General features: G+C 33.9%; 1 protein-coding gene across 47 annotated transcripts in view; it reads right to left on the bottom strand.

Annotated features, from left to right (window-relative positions):
• The window catches only part of RIMS2 (regulating synaptic membrane exocytosis 2), a 773,441-nt gene that overhangs the window by 446,038 nt on the left and 299,515 nt on the right, over window positions 1-27,888 (bottom strand). For 33 of the 47 annotated variants that reach the window (XR_010141279.1, XM_063726779.1, XM_063726784.1 and 30 more), the window contains one exon: window positions 15,639-15,680. The exons of the other annotated variants lie outside the window; for them this stretch is intronic. Coding sequence is in view for 32 of the 33 variants with exons in the window: in XM_063726779.1 (XP_063582849.1) it covers window positions 15,639-15,680 (42 nt within the window). In the remaining variant the exon portion in view is untranslated. The remainder of the gene's footprint in view (window positions 1-15,638; window positions 15,681-27,888) is intronic. 47 annotated transcript variants of the gene reach the window in all.

Raw genomic sequence — 27,888 nt, 5'->3', positions numbered from 1 at the left:
ACTACCCAACATAAAGCTACAATGTGTAGCAGAAAAGTCAGGCACAAATAAATCCTTACTTAAACGCGGCAGTTTTCCTTATCATTTTCCATTAACTCTATGTCTCACATTTCAAAGGACTTACGATGAAATGAAAAGTTTAAAGCCATATAAGTAACCGTAAGTCCTGAGTTTAAGTAAGCAGCTGGACTTTAGTTTGTTCAAGAGTAAAATGACAGCAGTAGAATAAAATAGTCTCCAAATGTGTTTCTTAGAACCAAACATGGGTCCCATGTCCCACTTTCTATACCAGAGCTGCTCTACTTCTATCTGCTTTGCATATTGAGTTAGACCTTGAAAGCATTCTCTGCCCAAAACAGAAAGCATAGTTTAAAAAACATTAGGCCAAATAAAGAGCCCTCATATTTTAAGATACTATAATTTTTAACGTGCAATGGGTTTTTCCATTTTTCCCTATAAGAAATGTTCACACATTTTTCTAAAATACTTACAATTTCTCAAATTTGAAAGCAAAACTAAAATTGTGGATGAATCCTAGGAATTCTTTTGTTGGGGCCATGAATTTTTTGTGAGTAATTCATACATGGATAGGAAGAAAGCCTATAGTCCATATGAAATGAATTCATTTTACTATTTAGTGAGTAGTGCCAGAATTAAAGAAGTTTACTAGTAATTATTTTCAACTTTTAAAATCCTTTATGATCATACAGAAGTTGATAATTTAAAAGTATAGTTAACATTTACCTGTCAGTCATCACCAAAAGCAGAAGCTTTATAAAACTTATTTCAATAAAGAAAATGCTTAAAGACTGTAGATCACTGTCAGATTAAGGACATATACTAATAATTGTAGTATATTGCTAAGGCCCACAGTAAATATTCTAGTGAAAATACTAATGACACACATATCTAAATCAAAAGCCATTTTGATTAGAAATCTAAATAGATAATTAATTGTGTTATAAGCTTTTATGCCTATAATGAATAATGTTATAGTTATAAAAATATTTTATAATAACAACTATGCATGTTCAATAAAGTATATCTATATGTACATAAAATGTGTATATTAGATGACTGGATGCTTTATACCTCATAACACAGACTTTTCATGCAATATGAAAAATCAATTGTGCTGGAATCATACCAAGTCCAAACAATGCACACTGTGTAGATTGCACCCTGAGAACTATGAAAAGTAAGCATGCTGTTCTTTCAATGTCAAAGTAGTCATTAACATACCATGATGAAGAATCATTATCTGTGCCAAAATTCCTGAACACAAATTACTAGTTTGATTATAAACCAAAGCAATAATAAATGCTACAGGAAAAACTAAGAACTTCTGATCAAAAATAATACTAAATAAACATTTATTTAGCAAGTAAGATTTTACTTAAAATATTAATGTTTTAGAACAGTGGCAATGTTTCAATGGAAAAGAATCCACTTAAACTAAGTGAATTTAAGCTTTACATTTCACTTTTATAATTAGAGTAGCCCCGTAATTTACTTTCAAATCACAACACTTTTTAGAGAGAATAGTACTAATAATAATCACTGGATGACTGCAGGCATAAACTGGGAGTACTCCAGACAAACTGGATCGTATGGTTATCTTACTTGTAATTGAAAAAAAAAACAAATCCAAATATTCTTCTGTCTACTAACATTTTCTCTTTTCTTACTTTTAAATATGAAAGTCTGCATATCTCATTGTACGTATACGGAGAGAAAGACTGTTTTTAATATCTACTCTAAATAAATTCCAGTTTTATTATGCCCCTGTGTGGCCAGAAGGCACAGCAAATTCACTGTCACACATTCAGTGGCAAAAAAATAATTACATCTAGAGGAAAATACAGATCTATTCATTGTATAAAAAAGATGGCTAAAAATTAGCAAATGGAAAAACTTAGAGGATCAATTTTATCACAAAAGATAGCCATCATTAGCATGTTTATTTGAATATTGCCCAAAGAAATTGATAAAGCAGTAAACAATGCTAAAAAATATATCTTCTAGCATCTCAATATTTATGTTTGCTTCCAAAGACAAGCTCACAAAAATTAGATTTCATACTGAACTCAGTACTTGACTTTTTTACTAATGACAAAAGCAATTATCTTTGTGTCCTGATTAAATAATTTCATTTGAGAGAGAGTTTACAATGAGAAAACTTGATAATAAAAAATTAAACTAAAGTGGCATTTCATCAAAACCTATCAAGTGAGTCAAGTGATTTTATGCAGGATGCAGACACATGTTTTCTTTTTGCTAGACGTCCAGTTGTTTCATTTTAGCTGTAAAAGAACAGAGAATCCTGCTTCATGCCCTAAAATGGTACTCAGGAACCATACAATAAGAGAATAAGCTAAACACTTTCAGTATGAAAATAAGGTTTGTGCTATATGGTTTCCAACAAAAAGTTAGTCTAAAATAGTTTAATAATTATTACTCATAGATAAATTTCATTTAATCATTAGTTAATTAATTCACTTAAGAATCTATATTAATCTCCAGTTGGGGACTTATGACACGTACAGTATTATTGGTTGGTTTAAAAATCTTTCCTCCTTTGACAAGTTGAACTTGGAAATGTTTCTGGAGCAGTTGTTATGGAAGATTTTCATCCTTTAATGTTTTATTGCTAATATGTCATAGAAGTCAACTGCCTCACCATCTAAAATCCTAATGAAAGTTGAGTTGCAGATTTGGGGATAAGATTAGCTACCAAACAAAAGTCTTAGTTTAAAAACTACTTGAAAGGGCCCCCTTTTAATAATACAATGTCTACAAATGATGCATATTCTAGTAATCCCTACTAGAAAGCAATTCAGAATAAAATATCTAATTGTCCAAATTGATGGCTTTTTTTCTATCAATTTAAAGATCATTGTTAATGTCACAATACAAATACTGAATATTCCATGTCAACTAGTCCAAACAATTAAATGATTACTATTCATGTACTAACAACCAAAACTGTTCTTTCCAGAGGTGATAGTTATATAATTGATGTTTAAATTGATGCTTAAGAAGATCATAGATGTCTAACTGAAAGGTCCATTATTCAGAAAAAAAATTTAAATTCTTGCATATGAGATCTTTTGATGACATATTCAGGCCATTCTTCTTCCATGATTTTTTTCTTCAAGAATAATTTTTTAGTCTATATCTTTACTTTCCACTTTAGTGTTAACTAAAATGTTAATACCTATGCAGGATGCACAGGCACTTATATTGTTTAAAAGAATATAAGCAGAATAAAAGGTTTAAAAGACCCTTGCATCTAAAGTGAACACAAAAAATAACCAAAAAATTAAAATATGTGGAAGCATAAAATTCATATACTTATTTTTTCACTCATCATACTTCTAAAACAATAACTATCTGCAGAACTTTTTAATTGATCTTAAAAGTAAATCAAGTAGCTGATGGGACATTTATGAAGATGCATAGATGTATTTGTGATATAAGGTCAAATGATTTTTAAAGACTAATAAGAACATATAAAGGCCGAGATTTTTTCCCCTAAACCAAGATAAATTCTTTATCGATTAATTAGTAGTTTGGGATAGTTGTAGATAATAATCAATATAAGTTAAACCATACTGGTTGTATAGAAGCATTAAAAACTTCATAATCTAATGTTTAAGGGCAGCAGGATAAAAGTCCAGATTTTAATGAGAGCTTTAAAGGCTCTTACTGAAATTATAGGCATGCCAACAATAAAAGAAACTTGAAGCCAAAGCAAGTACACAGTGATAGGGATGCACACAATTCCCTCAAAAAATAGTTATTTTCAGATTTTTAAATTAATACTTAGTTTAAAACCAATTACTTACTATGCTGTTAATAGCATAATTTCTATACCTAAACCCTAATATTAATACATTTACACACAAATTCTTGGCATTAAAAAAAAGATGGAACTAAAACAAGGAAAAGGTTTATAAAGGATGAGTACAAATCCTAAAACTCTGGTAGCTTCAGGTCATGGAAATTTTTAGAAAGCCATACTTGCTTTTTAATTTAAATATAACATAAAATACATATTTTTATGATAAATTATAGACACTAAAGTGATGTATTACTTTAAAAAAGGAAAACAGCATCTTAAAATACAGATATCCAATTTAGAATATCCTAACATTTCATATACTGTTTTATGTTTTTAATTTGTCTCAAGATAAAATATAAACAAAATCCAATTAGTTTATTGAACAGAACTGGATTGAGGAAAGAAAGTGAAATTTTATAAGAAATAGATATGTTATCCCATATTCAAAGTAAAGGTTATAAATATATTTATCATCAGTAAACATTTTAAATGCCAACAAATTTTAAAAGCCTTCTTTTCATTTGCTAAATTAAGATACATATTGTTTAACCGGTATTTTTTTAATCTCCAAAATAGGATGCCTCACATTGTTCAGAGATACTAAAAAGAAGAGACGAGTAAAACCATTCAATATTTTATGCACTATTAGTTCCCCATCGGTTTCCAGAAGGTTTCAGTGCATTGCCATGTTCACAGAATTTCTTTCTCAGTCTTCTCCACATACATTTAGTTAAATGGGGTCTTTTTTTTACTAAGCATGTAACATGAGAAATTCTCAAAAGCCAAACAACTTAAATGAGGAAAGAACTGGATAATAAAACTGCATTCCAAAAGCATTCTTTAATAGAATATCTTTTAGTGTAAGCCAGAGAAACCATCTGAGAGATATGTTCATAATTTAACAGCCTTCACCACAGAAAAATGATCAGGTTGAAAAAGCAATAGGAATTTATAACAAAGAATCCTGCCAAATTAGCTGACCTAATGCAAAGCATTATTCTCAGTTCCACAATATATCTTGTTTAAAAGTGATTATTGAGCTACCCAGCATAGAGAAATGTCTTAAACCTAGAAAACATCTTCCACATGTTTTACAGGAGCATGCACGATTGCTAATTCACATTATCAAACAAATCACATATGATTATATAGCCCCATCCTTATATGTGCAATGTAATCACTGCTATGATCACAAAGAAAACATCTATGGGGCATTTTTAAGTCATTTTATGTATTTAGAAAACAAAATAATGAAACAGCCTGATATCTGTATTACGTTTCAGAGGTCAAGCTAGTTAAATTTAAGATGTTTTTTCTGCTTTGAAGTAAGCTTATTTTCCTTCTTAAAATCAAATTAAGAATGCTATATAAAATTTTATATTTACAGTAAAAAGATAACACCTTTATAATACTAGCACTTCAATACAAAACAATTTTTACTGGCATATAAGATTATTCTGAAAATAACAATATTAAAAGAAAATATAGTTTAGCTCTACTCACCTTGCATTGTTCAGTGTTTGTCCAAAAAGCTCATTTTGTAAGATATTTGGTGGGGATGAAAAAACCCCATGAAAATGAGATAAAACAGAATTGCAGACCTGGCGCAATGTCTCAAATTGCATTTTCTTTCTTTTTTTCCCCCTTCTCTTATTTTTCCCTACCACCTGTCTTTAAAATCATCTATTTGCTGACACCATCAAATAAAAACACGCCAATCAAGTTCCATATTTCTCCTGAGCTCTGTAAAAACTGTGCTTAAATGAACAGAGGTTGATAGTTAATTGTACAGTCATTATTCTTCTAATTCAGTCGTAGAAGATTCAGTACCCGTGCAGCTTTCGGCTTTCTCCTGACTGTAGCAAGAATTCTAAACAGCAGTAAGCTTTTTGGGCATTCCCAGCTGAAGTGTGAAGCTGAGCTGCTTTCATGTACTCTACTCATATTTCTCTAAGCCTATTAAAAACATGCAATGAATAGATGCTGTCATCAGGAGTTTTAGCACATCTGGCTGCCAGCAATAAAATATCAGAAGTAATAAAAATGGGGACAAGGTATCTTCTCAATGCTACTACTGGGTAAGAGTAAGAGAAATTATGTATTTCCCCAACCCTTTTCTCTTTTCCTGAAAAACAACTCCAGCAACAGAGTATATCTCTTCAATGTGCAAGCTGCTGCAAAGGACCAGAACACTCTAAAAATAAGTGGTATATTCTTCTTTTGATGTCATGAAGCAATAAAAATATGATCAACAATAGAGCATTTATCATCTACATTTAAAATGCCATATTTCTAAGAGAAGTACATTTGGAAAACATGTACTTAGGTGTTTTAATTTCTTATTTTAAAATTTCTCCATTTATTTATTTTTAAAGAAAAGTGGATAATGTTGAATCTGGTCCTTTCTAAAGGCTATATACATAGTGACTACATGGTTATTCACATAATTTTAGAAAAAAATTATAGCTTTTCAATTAAAATTCACCTAAACACCACACATTAAATTAAAACTTCTCTCCAAATCCAGGTGGGGGAAAAACCCTACAGTCAAGGCCAGAGACACTTTATCAATTATTACTAATATATTTCAATAATGGTGGTCATAGCATTTTGTAGAAGAAAATGTTTCCTGAAGGCTCCTATGGTCTTGGAAAGCCACCCCATCATCATCTATTCTCAGTGAATAATTCTGTTTCTGATAAACGTTTAGGTTATTCTATACCCCAGTACATCCATCTTTTCATAACAGATCTCTAAAACTAGTGTGTATGCCAAATTTTAAATATTAACTCACAGAGATGCTTAGTATTTTTATTGACTTTTAATAGCTCCTAACCTTTGACATTTCTTTAATAGATCCAGCCCTTTCTGCCCTTTTTACCTCAACTCTTTGCCCTTTTATCCCTTTCCATACACAATCAGTAAATAGACATTTAAATACATTAAGTTTTTAAAAGCTATGAATTCTTTTTTGGCATAATCATGTCACAAAAGAATAACACAAATTAAACATGTAATAATATAAATTTTTAAACAACCATTTTTTAAAATAAGATGTTCAATTATGGGTTTTCTCAACTAAGAGTGCCCCCATTTTATTTCAGTTTATTATTTTATTTTATTATTTCACTATTATTTATTATTTCAGATTTTTATAGGTACACACCAATCTATTTGTCAAACACACATACATACTTAAAAATCATAAAGTATTTTTAGTTTATAAAGCACTTCTAAATTTATTTTTTAATATCCAGAAAACATTGTATGTGCTAATGCCACCATCATTTTAGGGATGAAAAGAAACTGATGCTTTATTTATTTATTTATTTTTAAATTAATTAATTAATTATTTTTTTGGAGACAGAGTCTCACTCATTGTCACCCAGGCTGAAGTGCAGTGGTGCTCACTGCAACGTCTGTCTCCTGGGTTCAAGCAATTCTGCCTCAGCCTCCTGAGGCAGGAGTGTGCCACCACGCCCAGCTAATTTTGTATTTTTAGTGGAGACAGGGTTTCACCATATTGGCCAGGCTGGTCTCAAACTCCTGACCACAAGTGATCCACCCAGCCTTGCCTCCCAAAGTGCTGGGATTACAGGCGTGAGCCACTGCGCCTGGCCTGAAGCTGTATTGAATTAAACATCACACAATTTATAAAAGATAGAAAAAATATTTTGATTTTCTTTTTGCTTTTGTCTTTGCTTTGGACTCCATTTTCTATGTTCCTTCCCTGTGATTCTATTTTTTTACATATGTGCACACATGTGCACATGCACACACACACACAAATGCATACCTATTGTAAAATGGCCAATTTCAACAGATGAATAGGAAAACTACCTGCCAGTGGCCTAATCAAGGGTATTTTAGTTAGAGCAAATATCTCAAATGTTTTAACTCACAAGTAACTTTAAATGGGTTTCTTCCATTTACCTCAAGCAGAAGCAACCTGATGTGCTTTAATTTTTAAGCCTGTGATTATGAGTTGATTTTTCACACCTATGAAAGGTCAATTTCTACAAGTGTAAACAAACATTGTTAAATTTCTTATTTTCAAGTCAATTTCACAGCTCATACTATCTGTGATGGGAAAAAAATGTAAATTTTCTCCTTTTAAATAGATTTAATTTTTATACATAATCAGAAGCCCTTTAGAAACAAGTCTACTAAGTAAGAAGGTGATTATACTGCAAAACAACATTTGCTGTTAAAAAGGTTTCTTTTATATTTCAAAATTGGATATGAAGACCAAGTTATAGAAAAAGCATCAAAGTGGTCTAAGTAATGGAAACACTAGAATGAGACTTAAAAATGCCTCATTTGAAAGAGTCAACGATATATCAACTGCCTTCCTCAGAGACTTATTTTTCCAGCTCTCACTATACTACACCCATACTAGTGAGCAGCTTTCTTCTAGTTCCCTCAGTATCCCAGAAAAGATTTCTTCCGCCTTCCCTCCCCATTACCACCCTTTCACCTGCCCCTACTCATCCTTAAGGTCTCAAATCTCCCTCCTTTAGAAAGACTTTATCTGACCTAAATTAGGTCCCCTATTATGCATTCTCATTATACCCTGTGCTTATTCTTCACAGCATTTGATATATGTGACTATATATTTACTTGAAAAAATGTTTAATATCTTTCACCCTCAATTCCATGAGGTTAAGTCCTGCATTCTTGTCTCATTCATCTAGCATAATGCCTAGTACAGGGTAGGCGGTTCATTAAACATTTGTTGAATAAATGGATGCCTACATGTTATCAAAAAGTTAATTGTTTTTCAATCACATACATAGACAGGATAGGAAACTGCCACAAGACTTCATCTGGTTCTCAGTTTCTACAGGGTTTTTTTTTTTTTTTTTGCTTGTTTATTTTTAGCCTGCCACATCATCTTATAAGGGTCATAAATACAAGAGTAACCAATATTTGCAATCAAAAACATTGTTCTTTGAATGGACTCTGTAATTTGTTATGGATATCCTGAATATTATAAAGAATGTTTATAGATAACGTTTGTTTTAAATTTTCAATATAGTGCAGGTTCACATGTAACATAAATATTGGAGACTTCTGTCAGAACAGAAAGAACATGGTATTTGGCATCAGGCAGCCTGGTTTTAAGTACTGACTCCAACCCAAACTAGCTATATTACCTCAGCATATTTACTTTATGTATCTGAACTATGGTTTTACCAAATGTAAAATAAGCTATATCACCTCATAGGGAAATTACTGTATTAAAATCTCATGTGTACCAATGCATTTTATAAATTATAAAGTATACAGTGTTTGAAAGTAAACTCACTATGAACTATTTAAGAAATCAAATTACTGGTACCTGAATTCTAACAATTATGTTCAGGTATCTTTTATTTATCATGCTTATTTATTTGACAAATATTTATATTTTCTTTGTCCAAGTCTCTATCCTTCTATCTGTTAGTGCTGATAGGATGTAGGGCTTATGATTATCCTTTTCCAGAAAAATTAGATAAACTCAAAAGAACTTCCAAGCAAGATCAGCTCCATATTTACACTGAGTCCAGCAGAGAGACATTAACTCTTACAAATGGTATAGATGATGGCAATTGGTTTCTCTATGTATGTTCTATTAGAATCTTTAGAGTCTCACTGGAAATGACAGTGATAATAAGAGTTCTAACAGAAGAAGTGTTAAGGAACTTTTGGAAGCAAAGGCAATTTCATGACAGAAGATATCTAAAAAACTAATCAACACTTGAATAAGTTCAATCTAAAAGTAATCAAAAGAATGCAAATAAAAATAATAAGATAATGTATTTTGCCTATTAAATTGGCAAAATATTGACCAGAGGATCAAAAAACGCACAGTCTCATACCATGTTTATTGGTAGGAGTGTACATTGGTACAACATTTTGAGAAATATTTAGTAGTATATCTCAGGTTTTTAAATGTTCAAAATCTGAGAGCACACTGGAACAATATAAACCAAAATGATAATATTGATTATCTCTGGGTGAGAACATGACAAATTTTTTCATTTATACTTTTTGATATACTAGCCACAAGTAAAGCTCAAAATTTAATTTACAAACAGTGGAGAACCCTAAAATTATAACACAATCCTTAACCATCACATATTAAGTATAATGTTGGCCCATGAACTTTTCTTTAGCAATGCTCAAGTAAATAAAATAGTAGATTATTAGCTTTCATGTGATTAGCTATATCATTAGCAATGGTTTCTCCCCTTCTATGTCAGTATAGATATAGATACAGATATAGATATAGATATAGATATTTTGAGACAAAATCTTGCTCTGTCACCTGGGTGTAACTCCGAACTCCTGGCTTCAACTGATCCTCTCGCTTCAGCCTCCCATGTAGCTAGGACTATAGGTGTGCACCATCATGCCTGAATAATTTTTGATTTTCTTGTAGAGATGGGGGGCGGGTCTCACTATGTTTCCCAGGCTAGTCTTGAACTCCTGGCCTCAATCAATCCTCCCTCCACAGCCTCCCAAAGTGCTAGGATTACAGGTGTGGGCCACTGTGCCTGACTTCTCCTTCTTAAACAGTAAGTTCCTAAAATTCTGTAATAACTAAAATTGTTTAATTAGTACTACAAAACATCCAAATGACAAGAGCAACCAAAACTCAGCACTAACTTCTTTACATCATCCTCAAAAGTATTTGAAGTGTAAATTCTTTTTTTTTTTAAGTTTTTTTTTTTTTTTAGTTTTTTTAACTTTTATTTTAAGTTTAGGGGTACATGTGCAGGTATGTTACATAGGTAAATTTGTGTCATGGAGGTTTGTTGTACAGATTATTTCATCATCCAGATATTACGCATAGTACTTATTAGTTATTATTGCTGTACCTCTCCCTCCTCCTACCCTCCACCCTCAAATTGGCCACAGTGTCTGTTGTTCCCCTCTATGTGTCCATGTGTTCTCATCATGTAGCTCCCATTTATAAGTGAGAACATATAGTATTTGGTTTTCTGTTTCTGTATCAGTTTGCTATGAATAATGACCTCTAGCTCCATCCATGTCCCTGCAAAAAAACATAATCTTGTTCTTTTTTATGGCGCACAGTATTCCATGGCGTATGTTTACCACATTTTTTTATGCAGTCTACCATTGATGGGCATTTAGATTGATGCAATGTGTTTACTATTGTTAGTAGTGCTGCAACGAACATACAAGCGCATGTTTCTTTTTTCATTCCATTACTGGGTATATACCCAAAGGATTATAAATCATGCTGCTATAAAGACACACGCGCACATATGTTTATTGCAGCACTACTCACAATAGCAAAGACCTGGAACCAACCCAAATGTCCATCAATGATAGACTGGATTAAGAAAATGTGTCACATATACACCATGGAATACTATGCAGCCATAAAAAAGGATGAGTTCATGTCCTTTGTAGGGACATGGATGAAGCTGGAAACCATCATTCTCAGCAAACTATCGCAAAGACAGAAAACCAAACACTGCATGTTCTCACTCATAGGTAGGAATTGAACAATGAGAACACTTGGACACAGGGTGGGGAACATCACACACTGGGGCCTGTCGTGGGGTGGGGGGAGGCGGGAGGGATAGCATTAGGAGATATACCTAATGTAAATGACGAGTTAATGGGTGCAGCACACCAACATTGCACATGTATACATGTGTAACAAACCTGCACGTTGTGCACATGTACCCTAGAACTTAAAGTATAATAAATAAATAAACAAATAAATAAATAAGGAAAAAAAGAAGTGTAAATTCTTAAAATTATTTAAGAACCTTGGTTTACAAATGCCTAGTGGCTAAGCTAAATGTCTTAAGAAAATTAACACAAACTCAAAAATTAAATGAAAGAATCAAAATTGGAAAGTTATGCTCTTCTGAATTAATAACAACACAAGCCTCTAACCTGATAAGCCATGATAATTCATGACATACTTAGATTTTACAGGCTGGGTTTAGTTTTCATTTTTAAGAGTACCAAAGCATTTCTATTAAAATATTCCATACATGAAAATAAACATATAACTAAACAAAGCTAATGAATCACATTAAAATCATAAGATACACAATATGTATAATCCATAACAAAAATCCCTGAAATGCTAAAGGAATTTTTCCTTTTCTTAAAATTTATATCTGTAGTCCCATCTATATAATTGAAACAACTGCATTCTCTCTTCCATTGCATTATTCTTGTTCTACTGACTACTTGAAGCATCCGACTGATAAAAATCTAAGGGTTATAAGAAAGATAGTCCAGAGAACAAACATTTTGAAAATAGTATCTTCATATATTTTGCACATTAAATTACTCTGTTGTAAAGTATTCTGTATTTCCCTGAGGCATGGATCACAGAACAATTCACCTCAGGGATAACATATAAGCAAAAAAATAGAAGGCAGATGATGGAATTCCTAACAAGAGGAGGAAGAAGAAGGCATTCATAAATGGGCCGGGCATGGTGGCTAATGCCTGTTATCACAACACTTTGGGAGGCCAAGGCAGGCGGATCACCTGAGGTCAGGAGTTTGAGACCAGCCTGGCCAACATGATGAAACCTCGCCTCTACTAAAAATACAAAAATTAGCCAGGTGTAGTGGTATGCGCCTGTAATCCCAGCTACTTGGGAGGCTGAGGCAGGAGAAATGCTTAACCCGAGAGGCGGAGGTATATACCAAGATCGCACAGTGTGCAGGGATTGCACAGTGAGCCAAGATTGTGCCATTGCACTGAAGCCTGGGGGACAAGGGTGAAACTCTGTCTCAAAAAAAAGGTAATAAGGTAATAATTTGACCTATGCTTCATCTTAGGATGAACCATACAGTACATTCAAGAATGGAAGAAAGGAAGAACAGCCTGGAGCTAAATAACCACACTACAAATCTAAAGATGACTAGTCTATTTCTACTCACAAAATTTGAAATAAAAATCAGAAAACAGTTCAAAATTGTTACATCAGTTTTCACAAGTTTTAAAAATTTGTTGATGGCCAGCTGAAAAAAAACATGTTGTTTTCTGATGTACAAAAACATTTTATAGCATTTCTTAGGGACTGAACCCTGTATCTATCCATAATTCTGACCATTGCTGCAGAACAGACTAATAACACAACAGATTCTGGCATCTAATTCAAAAAAGAAAGGGAAAGCATGGTGGAAGCCACCACAAATGTGTGAAGCCACACCATAATTGCGATCTCTCTCACTCTTCTTTCTAATCCAGAAGTGTAAGGGCTAATCCTACTGCGCTTTGGTTTGAGTGGCATTATTCTCAAAAGTATTACTAGGTTGCTTTAATAATCCAGTGCAAAAGCAGGTTTTGCAAGAGCAGTTCCCACACCCAAAACCTGGCAACAGCTGGGTGTGGTGGCCCACGCCTGTAATCCTAGCACTCTGGGAGGCTGAGGTGGGTGGATCACCTGAGGCCAGGAGTTCGAGACCAGCGTGGCCAACATGGTGAAACCCTGTCTCTATAAAAAATGCAAAAAATTAGCCAGGTGTAGTGGCGGGTGCCTGCAATCCCAGCTACTTGGGAGGCTGAGGCAGGAGAATCACTTGAACCCAGGAGGCAGAGGTTGCAGTGAGCCAAGATCGTGCCACTGCCCTTCAGCCTGGGTGACAGAGTGAGACTCCAACTCAAAAATAAATTAATTAACTTAATTAAATAAAAATAAAAGCTGGCAACAGCAGAAATATCTTTCTTGCTGAATACAAGAGTTAGTTATAGAGTACCAAACCTAGATTTAAGCTCCACAATGAGAATGTCCAGAGTGACACCTGAAGATTCTACCAATTAAAAGAAAGAGGACCAAGATCCCTGAAAAAAAAATTTGGAAAATCCTTCTAGAGTTAGGACTGCTTGTTCCAAGTATATATTTCCTTGGTAACTAAAAAGAGAACCACTGAAAGCAACATTATAATTTCAGGGAGCTATATCAACATGAATAAGCTTCAACTCCATCTCCAATAGTTACATTCACCAAGAGCCACAATATAAAGTATGTTTATAGCCCTGGGACTTCAAGGACTCACACCTAAACTTGCAAACTGCCTCTACAAGTCACCTCTTCCATCTAGTAACTTCCAAGTGCACCTAGATTCCTTGAGAAACAAATATTGACTGCACATTGCTATTATATAAGATATTAGAAATAATAGTCATTTGCACAACCATAAATGTGTTTCAGCAAAATATGTGAACAAATGAAATATTATGGAATAATATTGGCCTCCAAGAGTGCCCATTCATAATTCTTTTCTTTCATATAATTCCTCTCTCTACTCATTACACTATGAAAAAAGGCGGTGAGGGATCTTTTCTCCCAAAGGCTACCTATTCTATAAATACAAATATTTGTTTCACTTTGACATTGGCTGTCAGAAAAAAGTGCCTTAGAAGCTTTAAGAACATTAGGATATGTTAATTTGCTTGAGTAAAGTAACCTTTTTAGTATCTATATGTATATCAAAACATCATGTTGTAGACCTTAAATATTTACAATAAAAAATTTTTAAAAGACATCATTAGGTTCAATACTGAAGAAAAAATATCTACATAAAGGTATAACAATAAAGTTTAAAGTACTTTGTTTTCACTAGAACTTGCATATGACAGAACACTTCACATAAACTAGAATATATTGTCATTGCCAGCTATATAATACATTCAATTAAATATGCTGCAAGTACTGACTAGCTGATTGCCACTGATTGAGTGTAAATGGGAAACAGTGAGTTGGAAGGTACTTGGCTGACTCTCTTCCACTGCCTACCTTCTCCTTTCTTTCTTTTTTATCTTTCCCTGCCCCCCTTCCTTGTCAGCATAGCCCAGGAGGCCACTAAAACTAATACAATTGCTTCTAAGGAGGCTCAGCTTAGAGGCAATATTAATGGTGATTCTAATGGGAACATTTTTTTCTATTCCCATATAGGCAGAAGTCTTTGGAGAGCTACCGAAGAGTGAACTAGTTAGAATTAGTCCTGTGACAAAGGTTCAAGCAACTGCTGTTAGGTTCTACCTTGCTGCCCTTAAATGTATTCAAGAAGAGGACATAAGGGATTTGTGTAAAGAAGACTGAATTATGCAGAAGCTAAGATTATCTGACTTACAAAGTTCCTTCAAAATTTTATGCTGAATCCCAAATGCCTTCTGCTTCGTCGTGCTTTAGTTACAAAAGGGATTACATCAAGACTAATATCTCAAATTTCCCTGGATTTTTTTACCCTACCTGTGTTTAGTAGGATGTCAGCTTCCTGCTAAATGACCTCCCATAAATGTGCAAGTACCCAGGCATTTCAAATATGCCTCCACAGTCCTCTAAGTCTACTCATATCCTCTCATCAGTAATATATGCTGATTATAAAGCCACTTGAGGATGAAGCCTCCCCACTTGTTGGTGCCCTCAGTCTGAATTCCAGTCCTCAGCCAAAGGTGGCGAATCTCAAGGTTACAGCAATTCAAGGTACTGTGCTTTATGCAGGTATTGGGAGAATAAATCACTGTTCAAAATTCACTCATTCACTCAACAAGTATTTAAATACTGACTAAAGTATCATAGGTACTTTTCTAAGTACTAAAGAGCTCACAGGAAAGAAAGAAAAAGGAGTGGAGGGAGGAGGGAAGAAGAGAAAAAGAAAAGGAAAAAGGAAGTAGGGAGGACACCATCAAGCCCTTACAGGGGTTTTTATCTGTAATATAGCAGGGAAGACAGAGACTAAGAAATTATATGCGTTATTGAGAATTCAGATTAGAAATGCTAAGAAAACTTGTAATAATAGGTTACCTTGAAATAGTCTTGGAGTTCAGAAGTTCAGAGGAAGTTTTCCTAAAAAAAAAAAAAATAGATTCAAGATGAGAAACACGGAATGATAAGCATTGGCCAAGCCAAAAGTGGGACAAAGGAGTATTCCAGATATGGAATACTCATATACAAAGACGTACAAAGATCAAGAGATGACACTGATTATGGCATAATCAAAGAACCACAAGAGGCCAATTCAGGGAGAAATGAAATAGCTGGAGAAGAGACAGTAGCCACATCCTACAGAGCATGGAAAACTGTTGAGATTCTGATTTTTAATCAAATCCATGAATAATTACGTGTTTTGCTGTAGCAATGCTTTTTGAATCAACAGATATATCAAGTCCTAGCAGTCAGAATGGAGAAGATTCAGGAGTTCACAAGAAACACATAGGAGGATATATAACCATAAATACACCAAAATATTATCTCACTATATGTGGATGCAGAGAGATCATTTAGAAAGCTAATGTAATGTCCAGGCAAGATTTTAGTTGGCCTGGATTAAAGTGATGATAATAAGATACAGAAAAAATAATAGATTTAAAAGGTAGAAGTCGAATCAACAGGACTTAGTCGTTGATTGGTCACGGTCAAGATAGGAGTAAAAAGTAACTCTTAGATTTATCTCTTAAGTACCAAGTAGATAGTCTAAAAGTTTGCTGAGACAGAGAATGCTAAATGAGAAGCAGGTTGAGGGAGAAGAAAGGGGAAGATGATGGATTGTTGAATGTGAGGTGCATACAAGACAGCTAACAAGACAGAGAAGTAAGCAATTAAATATGTCACTCTGCAGTTCAGAAGAGAGTTCTCAACGGAAGGTATCACTTTAGGAAGCATCAGCGTGTTAGTAATGATTTCAACCAAGCAAGTAGATGAGATCACCCGGAGATAAAATTTTAAAGGAAAAAAAGGCAAATAAGAGGTTTATGACAAAGCATCAAGGAGCTAAGTTCCACATTAACTCATCAGTTAAAGAAGGAGAAGCCAGTGAAGGAAACAGAAGAGGAGCAGCCACAGAGGTAAGAGGAAAGTCAAGAGAGAGTGTGGTAGCCCAAAAGACAATAAAAGACAGTATTTTAAGAAAAATATTATGATCAACTCTGCGTTATATATTCTGCCATTTGGAAACTGAAGAATTGCTGCTTGTTTTCCTGTGCTTCAAAACAACTCTCGAGAAAATAGCTCTTTTGGCCTGAAATCACTCAATCCATAAAAACCAGATCTAGCCTATGAAATGTGGTCTGGGAATAGACATCTTCTTAGCCTCTTCCATCATCCTCCTTTCTTCCTTTGGTGAAAGGTAAGCAAATAAAATTTTTAGTCTTTTTTCAGCCAAAACAGAATATCTGATGCAAATAAACTCATGCAAATCTAAATGTATTTCAATCTAATCTTATCAACTTAAAAAATATAATTTGTCTGACCTGTAGATATGGACAGAGATCAGGATTAATCAGAGATCCTAGCTACTTAAAAGTAAAGGTGTTTAAGCGCCAAATGTGAAAATAGAAAAGAAAGGAAAATATAAACAAGATCTATTCTATCAATTTTCCGTCTATCTTACCCTTTTTATTACCAGCTCCTCCATAAAATACCTAGTTTATTTACTCGTTAGTCTATTTTAGAACTCCCTTGGTTCCAATGATATTTGTAATGATAAACAAATAATATTAATTTTAAATGTGAATCAAGTTATCAGTGATTTTATTACTATATTATTTCCTGTCTTAACAGAATTTCCCTTGACCTCACATTCCCTTCCAGGTACTACCCCATTTTTCTGCTCCTCTTCACAGCAAAATTTCTTGAAGAAGTTGTCTTTAGTTGCTATGGCCATGTTTTCATTTCACATCCTCTTTTAAATCCACACTAATCAATTTTCTAGTGCTAATGTTCTATTGAGATTGTTCTCACCAATTACTTGCATGTTATCAAACTAAACAGACAATTCTCTGTTCTTTTCTTACCATGACTCTGTATCATTTGACACTAATGCTATCCATGACATTTAAACCACTTTTACTCTTCATTCCTGAGACACATTCTTCTGATTTTCTTTCACAGTGTCAATTTTTTCATAGTGTCTTTTGTTGGTTCTCATTCCTCTCTTAGATCTTTAAATGTGTGGAATGTCCAAGGCCCTGTTTTGGCTATGGTGTGAACCCTCTCTGCTCTTTTTATTTACAGCTCCCCCTTCCCAGTGACTTAGGTCGCATGGCTTTAAATGTCTTCTGCATATCTTTGCCCTTATCTTCCCCTAAAACTCCAGATTCATTTAACCATCTGTCAATTTGGAATCCCCAAACGGAAGTCAAAAGGGCATCTCAAACATAACATGGCCAAACAGAATTCCTGATTTCCTCACCCAAACCTGTTCCTCCCATTTTTTTTTCTGTCTTAAAACAATACCATGATTTATCTAGGAATTATCCTTGATATCTCTTTTGCTTTCACACTCCACCACACAAATCAAATCTATCAGTAGGTTCTATCAACTCTATCTTCAAAATGGAACACAAATCCATGAACATTTTCCATCTCACTACTATAATTCTGGTTCAATCTACCAACATCTCTCTAATGGATGACTTCAATAATCTTCTAGCTTCTCGGTGCATTAATCTTGTCCTCTACAAACCATTCTCCACCAAAGATTGTCCACACACACACACACACACACAAAATAATATCATGCTCCTTCCATGTTTAAACCCTACAATAATATCTTATCACATTTAAAATAGAATCTAAACCTCCTCCTTCTACAGAAAAGAGATGTGATGCATTGTTTCATCCAAGGCTTTTTGGACCAAATGGCTGGTGACAAAGTTTGATCTTCTGACTTATAGTCCAGTGCTCCTTGCATGGTACTACTGTACCTGTCATTCAGCAACTTCTTATGGAACTCTCATTTAAAATGTAAGTTAGTGTTATAGTTTCTAAGGGTCCTTGGAATTTAAAATCCAAAGGTGATGTAAAAATACAGATAAAAAGAACAAGGCCTTCAGCCTTGAAGATAAACATAACTCTTAAGCCTTATGTTTTCTGAGAGAATAAAACAATAAAGCATAGATTCAAACATGTTTAGGCAGAAAAAAGAAATATTGCAAGGGCACAAATCAAATCTTCATAATCCTTCCACCCTCATGACTCTAATTCTTATTAGACGAAGTCAAATAGAAGAGAATCTGTTGTCTTACCACTTTCCAGACGGGGGTTTTCAGTTGTATCTCAAAACTTTATGTTAAATTTTTCATGTAAGTGAGTTTCAGATATATATCACAGAAATAAACTTATTTTACATCGCAACAATTTTGACTCCCCACACACTGTAGTCTTGCTATCTTGGTTATATGAAAAATATTATAAATATTTCTGAGAGATGTAACAAAATTTATTAATCCTGCTTTATCACAACTGATTAAGTCTGAGGCAGAGGAAAGGAAAACTCAAGTGATTAAAGAGATTAAATATACAGAAAACTCAACAGGAATTTAAAAATATCAATGAGGAAAAATAAGGTGAAAACTAACTCTAAGAAATAGACAAAAAAGTTCAGGTGGAAATATAATAAAAGAAGAAATGAAAAGAAAAAGTGGAAGAGAGATTGCATTAGTAGGGATGGGGGAAGTCAAAATAAAGTTTAATTTTCCAGCTCAAGCACTGTGTAATTAGGTAAGCAAAGTGAGAACTGTTCTACTAATAACCTTCAAACCAACCTTGAAAGACCTTATTTCCAAACAAAGAGTTCCAAATCATACCTTAAAATTTCCAACTGTGTCAAATAATAGATGTTAGAAACTCTCAGGTATGTATCACAGAAATAAAAATAGTTGATTATATGTAACAACAATTTTGATTCTCTGTACTATTTATTTTTGCTGACTTAGTTATTTAAAAAAACAAGAGTAGCTGCAGCTTACTAAAGAAGAAATCTACACAACATATTAATGTTAGTAACACTAAGCTGCATCCCAAATCTTATGACAATAGCAAATTTATCATATATTGAGCTATCTTGAGATGCATGGGACTAATTCACTCTTCAGGATTCCTAGGGATAAAAAAGGTCACACAAAATTAAACAAAAACACTCAAGAGAAATAACAATTAGTACCATTATTAAATATTACACATACAGAAGAAAACACATACATAAAAATAGATACACACACTTTTTTTTAAAATGAGGCTGGGTGTGGTGGTTCACCCTGTAATGCCAGCGCTTTAGGAGGCCAAGGCAGGAAGATTGCTTGAGGCCAGGAGTTCGAGACTAGTCTGGGCAATGTAGTCAGACCCCATCTTAACAAAAATAAAAAATTAGCTGGGTGTGGTGGCATTCACTTGTAGTCCTAGCTACTTAGGAGGCTGAGGTAGGAAGATTGCTTGATCTCAGGGGCTAGAGGTTGCAGGGATCTATGACTGTACCTCTGCACTCCAGCCTGGGTGACAGAGTAAGACTCCCAAAGAAAAAAAAAAGACAATTTCTATAAACTTCTTATAAGTGAAAAACTACAGTTTAAAAACTCCTCTTGGGTTTTAAATCAAATCTCTCAATGGCTACAGCACCTTTGCAGGTAAATACTACAGTCAAAATATGCCAGGATGATTTAGAAAAACTCTGTCTCAACTCACTACATATTAAACATATTCCTATCTATTCCTCCTAGAAATGAGAGTCAGTAAGGATCTACTGCATTTTCTTACCAGGAGGAGCAGAGAAAATAAACCACATAGACAAACTCAAGGACAAAAGCAGAAATCAAGTGAAAAGCAGTCAAGGAAGCTGAGTGTTCCATATATGTTACATTACCTTATATAATCTTGTCCACATACAATCCAATACTCTGTTGATGCTAGAGAAGGAGACTACTGAAAATGTATTCCAAAATCTAGCAGTTCTTAAAAGTGTAATCCAGTGCCCTCAGTAGAATCCCCAAATCCCTTTCAGAGGATCTGCAGGGTCAAACCTATATGCATAATACTAAAATGTTATTTGCCTTTTTGATTCTCATTCTCTCTTGGGTGTACAGTGGAGTTTTCCAGAGGCTAAAGTATGTGTGATATCTCGATATATTGAATACAGAAGCTGTCTTCCACTAAGTTAGACAATAATGGAATTTCCCAAAAATGTAAAATAATGTCACTTTTCTCACTAAATTTTTCTTTACTTTACTTTTTTTGAAATATGCTGTACTAGTTTTCCATTGCTGCAAAACAAATAACCATATTTTTAATAGCTTAAAATGATGTATATTTATTATCTTACAGTTTCCATAGGTCAGGAGTCCAAGTACTATTTAAATGATCCTCTGACTCAGGGCCTGAGAAGGCTGTTATCAAGATGTTCACTGGACCACATTTATTTCTGAGCTCAGGATCCTTTTGCAAGCTCATGTGATTGTTGGCATGCCTCAGTTCCTTGTGGCTCAAAGATTTAGGTCCTCACTTTCTCGCTTGCTGTCAGAGATGTACTACTCAGCCCCTAGAGACCCCACACAGATCCCTGACACATGGCTCTCTCACAGCCCTTTTACAACATGGCAGTTTATTTACTTCTAAACCAGCAGAAGAATCTCTTGCTCCAATTGAAGACATAATCTCATACAATGTGATATAACTATATAACTGACTATCCCAACATCTTTGCCATACTCTACTAGCTAGAAGCAAGTCATAGGTTTTATACATACCCAAGGGAAGGGTAAGTCTCATTGTACATAACTTAGAATTCTGTCTACTGCATACAGTTAGTTGTCATATGGTGGGTTTACTGTTATTTTTAAATTAATTAATAAATGCATATTTCAAAATTTTTTATCAGTTATTTCTAATATGGTAAATATCAATAAATATAATCCACATAAACAAAAACTCTTTGAAGTCTTCAAGCATTTTAAAGATTGTAAAGAGGCCCCAAGACCAAAAAGTTTGAGAACCACCACTTTAATCTAAGTTACCTCTTACATTTGACACATAACACTAGTTTTAAACAGAATAAGTAGAAGTCAAATCCTCAATATAAAAGACATTTTAAATTATGAAAATTATTCAGGTTATTCAGTTATTCCATATCATTTAGCATAAACATTTGAACTACAATAATTATTTTTATAAAACTTTATTCCTCACCCAATCTCATACTGTATTTCAGAGAATTCCATGAGCTATGTCCTTAGTAGATAAAATAGGGTAGGTTCCACACACAGTTAGAGCAGGGACTGCTTATCTATAGTAACAAGCAGGAAGGCAGAGAATATAAGTACAGATGCTTCAATGTAAATGAGTAAAAAATCTCAAAGTAAAAAACCACCATGATGCTGAATTCATGTTATTATGAATTGACCAATTTAAATGCCTGAATCCTTGGAAAATTAAAAATATGCAATAGGAAAATGTATCTTCATCTTTATTAAAAGTGTTGACTCCAACTCCCCCCTGAGGTGGCTAGACCTTGTATGACCCTTGAAAAGACTATTTCTGCTCCTTAAACTTCAGTAATAAACAAGATCAATTTAGTGGCTAGCTCCTTAATCTCACTCTTCTTCCCCTTTGACCCTCCAAAGGGTACTTCCTAACTGGTTCATCCCAGGCCTGTCTTAGCACATTGGCTCTAAGAGGGAAAAATATCCAGTGAGGCAAATAAAAGAAGAAATTTATTTCAAACCAGTTTTCTTTATTACTGTTTTATTTGCTTTACAAAAAGATCTAAATAAACACTTCTACATTCACCAGCCCCTACCCTTGCCTCACCTTAGTGTGGCTGCCAAATTTTGTAGTCCTTATCCATTATATCCTTGACCAATATCAGAATTACTTCACTGGTGTGTATTGGGAGAGCCAAAGGGGAAGGTGAAAGGTGGGTGAGAAGTCAGCATATAGCATTAATATTGCCACAAAAGCCCATCTAGAGGCAATGTCCTCCCACAGCCCACTATGCACACTCACATATATACTTCTACTGCCAATATATCTGTAAAATATCTGTGAAAAAGGATTATATGAGCATATACGCAAATATCAGTTAAGAACGCCTTACAATTTATTAAATTTTATGTTGTTAATGCATGAGAGACTTGGGTAATCTAAGACACACATTAGTGTTGGAATAAATTAAAGAGTCTCAAAAATGGTCATTTTGGTATGAAAATTCTCTTCACAACAGCTTAAAAAAGAGTGCTGCTGGCTAATAAAACCGCCACCATTGGCTAACAAATACCCTCATTTTAATGCCTTACTAGCTTTTCTTTTATTGTAATTTTACTACTAAAGCATTTTCCTTGATACAATTATCAATACCAAAATATATTTTACAAATGAATATATGATGCTGAAAGAAAGCTTGTTAAAAATGAATTTACAGATATTGTCAAGAAATACAAAGTAATAAGTAGTGTCTTGGTCAATTAAATGTCACTGATTATGACACTGGATATTGGCTTAAAATAGTTAAAGTATGATTGAAAAGCAAGTGCTTCAAAAGTGGACAATCTAGTGAAGTCATGCCCTACAGGAAATGGATAACAGCTTCACTAGACTTTAAATAAGAAGGACAAAACAAGTGGATAGCAGACTAAAAGGCAAAACTTCTGCAAGGTAAAGGTGAATGACAATGATTGAATATCTCAGATGAAAAGTAAAAAGTCACTAAGTCCAGCCTGAGACAACGAGAAATGATCACTAAAATTATCCCAATAGTACTGGCAGATATAAAGGTGAGTTGAAATTGGAATTAAATATAGGTGTAAGATATACAGATTAGTATGGAACATGAAAAAGGTTACATTGAAAAAGAGTATGAAAATGTCTATTCTGCCTCTAATATTTTAAAAGGAAGAGAAAGAATACTTTTTAAATGATTATTTAGACAACGCTAGAATAAATAAAGCTACCATGGCTATATATTTACTAGACTGTAAAAATATTCATATGCTCAAGGATAAATAAGTAACCTGAATGGCTGTATAATCACTGAGAAAACTGAATTCATAGTTTTTAAAGACATTGCTGGCTGGGTGCTGTGGCCCACGCCTGTAATCCCAGCACTTTGGGAGGTGGAGGCAGGAGGATTGCCTGAGCTCAGGAGTTCACGACCAGCCTGGGCAACACGGTGAAACCCCGTCTCTATTAAAATACAAAAAAAAATTAGCCGAGCGTAGTGGTGTGCACCTGTAGTCCCAGCTACTCTGGAGGCTGACGCAGGAGAATTGCCAAAGGCAGAGGTTGCAGTGAGCGGAGATCATGCCACTGCACTCCAGCCTAGGCGACAGAGAAAGACTTCATCTCAAAAATAGAAAAAAATAGAATAAATAAATAAATAAAAATAAAGACAGAGCTACAAGAGAACTCTAGGCCCAAATGGCGGTAGAGGCAAATTCTATCAAACATTTAAAGAAATAACACCTCTACAAAAACTATTCTAGAAAATTGAAGATAGAAGATCATTTCCTAACTTACGAGGTCAGCATTCCCTGATTAAACCAATGATGTTACAAGGAAAGGAAACTACATACAACTCTCCCTCACGAACATAAACTTAAAAAATTTCAAACAAAGTATTAGTAAATCCAATCCAGCAATACATAAATAGAATAATACCATCATGACCAAGAGGAGTATCCCGGAAATGCAAGGTTGATGCAGCATTTGAAAACAATCAGTGTAATTCACCATATAAAGAGACGAAAGAGGAAAAACCATGTGATCATTTCAATAGAAGCATTAAAAAAGCAAATGACAAAATTTCATAGCCATTCATGAAAGAATTCTCAGCAAATTAGTAACAGAAGACATTTTTCTCAGTCTAATAAAGGACATCTATGGAAAACCTATAGCTAACATCACATTTGATTGTGAAAGACTCAAAGCATTCATCCTAGGACTGGAAAGAAGGCAAAGATGTTACTCTCACCACTTCTATCTAACATTTTAGTGGAGGCACTAGCCAGTAAAATAGGATGAGAAAATGAAATAAAAGGCTTACGACTTGAAAAGAAAAAATAAGGCTTTTTTCATTATAAGTGATGCAACCATCTATGTAAAAAATGCCAAAGAACCTAAAAGAAAAATCACAGTGTGGTACTATCACAGGGTAAAAAACAGACCAATAAGACAGAACAGAGAGCTAAAAAGTGGCCCAATTACATATAAGTGCATTATAAACATTATATATAAGTGCAAAAACCAGTGATGTGAGAATGGTTTGTCTAATAGCTTCTGCTGGGAACAGTAGCTCACCATATGGGAAAATAAAACTTGGGATTCATACTTCATCATGTCCACAAGTGAACTCTGAATTAATTTAAAATATACATGAGAAAGGTAAAAACTGTAAAGCTGGTAGTAAAAGTGTAAAAGAGTATTTCTAGGGATTCTGAATGATGACTGACTTTTTAATCACGATTAAAAGAGCACAAACTATAAATTTTAAAAAGTAATGAATTTAACTACATCAACATTAAATGCCTGCTAAAAAAAACAACAGACAAAAATGATGTGGAGCTAATTTTTTCAAATTGACAGATAAATAAATACTTGATGGTAATGGCAATCTAAGTAGCTAATATATATGTGAGGGGATCCTCAGCTTCAATGTAATGAGGAAACTGCAAATTAAAACAAAAATACCCCCTCATATCCACCAGACTGCAAACACATGAAAAGCTTAGTAATATCAAATACTAGTAATGATATGGGAAATCACAAATCCTTAAGCACTACAAGTAGAAGTATGGACAGAGGCATTTTTGAGAACAAAACTAGTGAAATAAAGTATACACACCCTATGCCACATTAATTATACACCTACATAGACAGACTACAAAGTCTTGCATAGGTCCATAAGGAGACATGTACAAGGATGTTCACTGACTCACTGTTTATAGTAACGAGTTTTGACATAACCTAGATTGTCCATCACTAATGGGATGTCAAATAAAATATAGTATATTCACACAAGGGAGTATCTATTAATTTTCTATTGTTGAGGTAAAGAAAATTACCACCAATTTAATGGTTCAAAACACAAGTTTGTTGTCTTACACTTATGTTGGTCAAAAAGTCTGGTAGAAGTCTCATTGGACTGAAATTAAGATGCCAGCTGAGTTTCTTTTCGGAGGTTCTGAGGGGAATCTATTTTTTGCTCATTCAAACTATTGGCAGAATTCATGTCTCTGTGGTTGTAAGACCAAGGTCCCCATTTTCTTGCTGGCTATAAATTGAGGGAGATTTCCAGCTTCCAGAGGCTGGCAAATTCTTTGACTCATGGTCCCCTTCCCCCATCCTCAAACTCAACAATAGGCATTTTCGTCCTTTTCCTGCTTTGAATCTCTCCTCCTTCTTCTATCTCATCTCATTGACGCAGCCAAAAAGAAAAAAAAAAAAAAAAAGTTTTCTACCTTAAGGTTTTGTGTGATTAGATTGGGCCCACATAGACAATCTAAATTAATCTCCCTATCTCAAGGTCCATAACCTTAATCATGTCTGCAAAGTCCCTTTGCCAGGTAAGGTAACATCCAGGGGTTCCAGGGATCAGGGTGTGGACATTTTTGGAGGCCATTATTCTGTCTACCACATTATAATGCAGCAGTCTGAAACAACAAATTGATATTCCCACATGAATGAATCTTTTAAAACGTAAGATCTAAAGCACCATACCCTTTCTGTAATTTAAAACACATACATACACAAAGCAACATTCTGTATTATGCAAAGATACATATTTAAGTGGGAAGAAAACACAAATCACCGAAGTGCCATAAACTGACAAATGATTAACAAACCTCACTGTATCTGAGGACCAAAATAAAATAAGAGTGACAGAAGAAAAACTGATAATATAGAAATGTCTATACTATACAAACTTGCTGTCATGCTATTTTTACACAATGCTGTATCTTCTATCTTTTAAAATTCCTTTATTAAAATTTAGTTGGTTTTAACAAATCTACAAAACTTCTCCCAAATTCCTATTTGGTTCCATCATTTAAATTTGTTAATATACAAAAGTAGTCAATTATCTGACTACTTTTATATATTTCTAAATTACATTTTCTTACATTTATATTTGCCCATTTCAAATATTTATGTTTATATAACTATATCATTAATCCTGACTTATTAGATTATAAATTCATATGACACAGAGAATCTTCTACTGTCTTCGTATTTCTCCATATAAACTGTTATATATAAAGTATATACTTAATTAATATTATAGACTACGTACCTGAAGTAATATTTGCTGCAGTATGATTCCATTGGGAATTTTCAATAAGTCTAACAAGTATTGGGCAGCACAGTATATGAGCTATCACATAGAAAGCCTCAAAGAAGAATAGGAAGACCATGTAATTTATTGTCAACCCCAGGATACTTTTGAGAGTGAAAAGTGTGCTCTTAGTAATTATGCCAATATAACACATATGAGCCAGGACCAGCAGTGACAAACTGGGACATAGGTCATGCTGCCCAAAAATAGATAGGAGAACATGGAAAAAAAGCAAGACATTCAAGCAAATTATTTAAAATGAAGCTAGAATGTGACAGGTTAAAGCAAATAGGCATAACAATTTCTTTTAAAATATGCTAATACACTTAAAATGATCCATCATCATTGCAGATTTCTAAGAAAAAATCGAACACTAAAGATGAATCTGATATGTAGAAACAAGTAGTTTAATTCTTTTACGCATGTTAACATGGTTTTATAAAGACATTGGGGCAAAAATGAGGCTAAGGGGCAGGGAAAACTCCAGATTCTTTAAGTAAATTCCATTTTTGTAAACACAGGATAATTGTGACAAGTAAAAGATATGAAGAAGATAATGGGTAGCTACTACTTTTTCAGTGATTTAGTTCAATTCATTCTAATTCAACTAGTATTCAATTTCTAGAACCTTAACTTGGTATGTATAGACCCAAAGATGTAAAAGTAAGTATGCTCTCAAGTTGTTCAAAATTGAGTAAGAGAAAAGAAACATTGACAAGTATACTGAAGGTCAGACAGTGGTAGGTGCATTAATAAAGGTATCCTTTCTAAGCAAAAATATAATTCTTGCTAGAAAAACATACAGGAAGGCTTCAAGTAACTAGGAGTACTTGGGTTAGGCTTTGAAGAAAAAGGTAAGATTTAGGCCGATATGCCAAGGCACACCCTCACTTAACAATCTTGGCACTTGCTATTTCTCCGCCTAGAGTGCTCTTCCCTCAGATATACACGTCTTACTTC

This window comes from Pongo abelii, chromosome 7 (genome assembly GCF_028885655.2).
Source record: "Pongo abelii isolate AG06213 chromosome 7, NHGRI_mPonAbe1-v2.0_pri, whole genome shotgun sequence".
In the NCBI taxonomy this organism is placed as follows: Eukaryota; Metazoa; Chordata; class Mammalia; order Primates; family Hominidae; genus Pongo; species Pongo abelii.
Note: the sequence above shows the minus strand (reverse complement) of the source record. Positions and strands in the feature narration are given on the sequence as shown.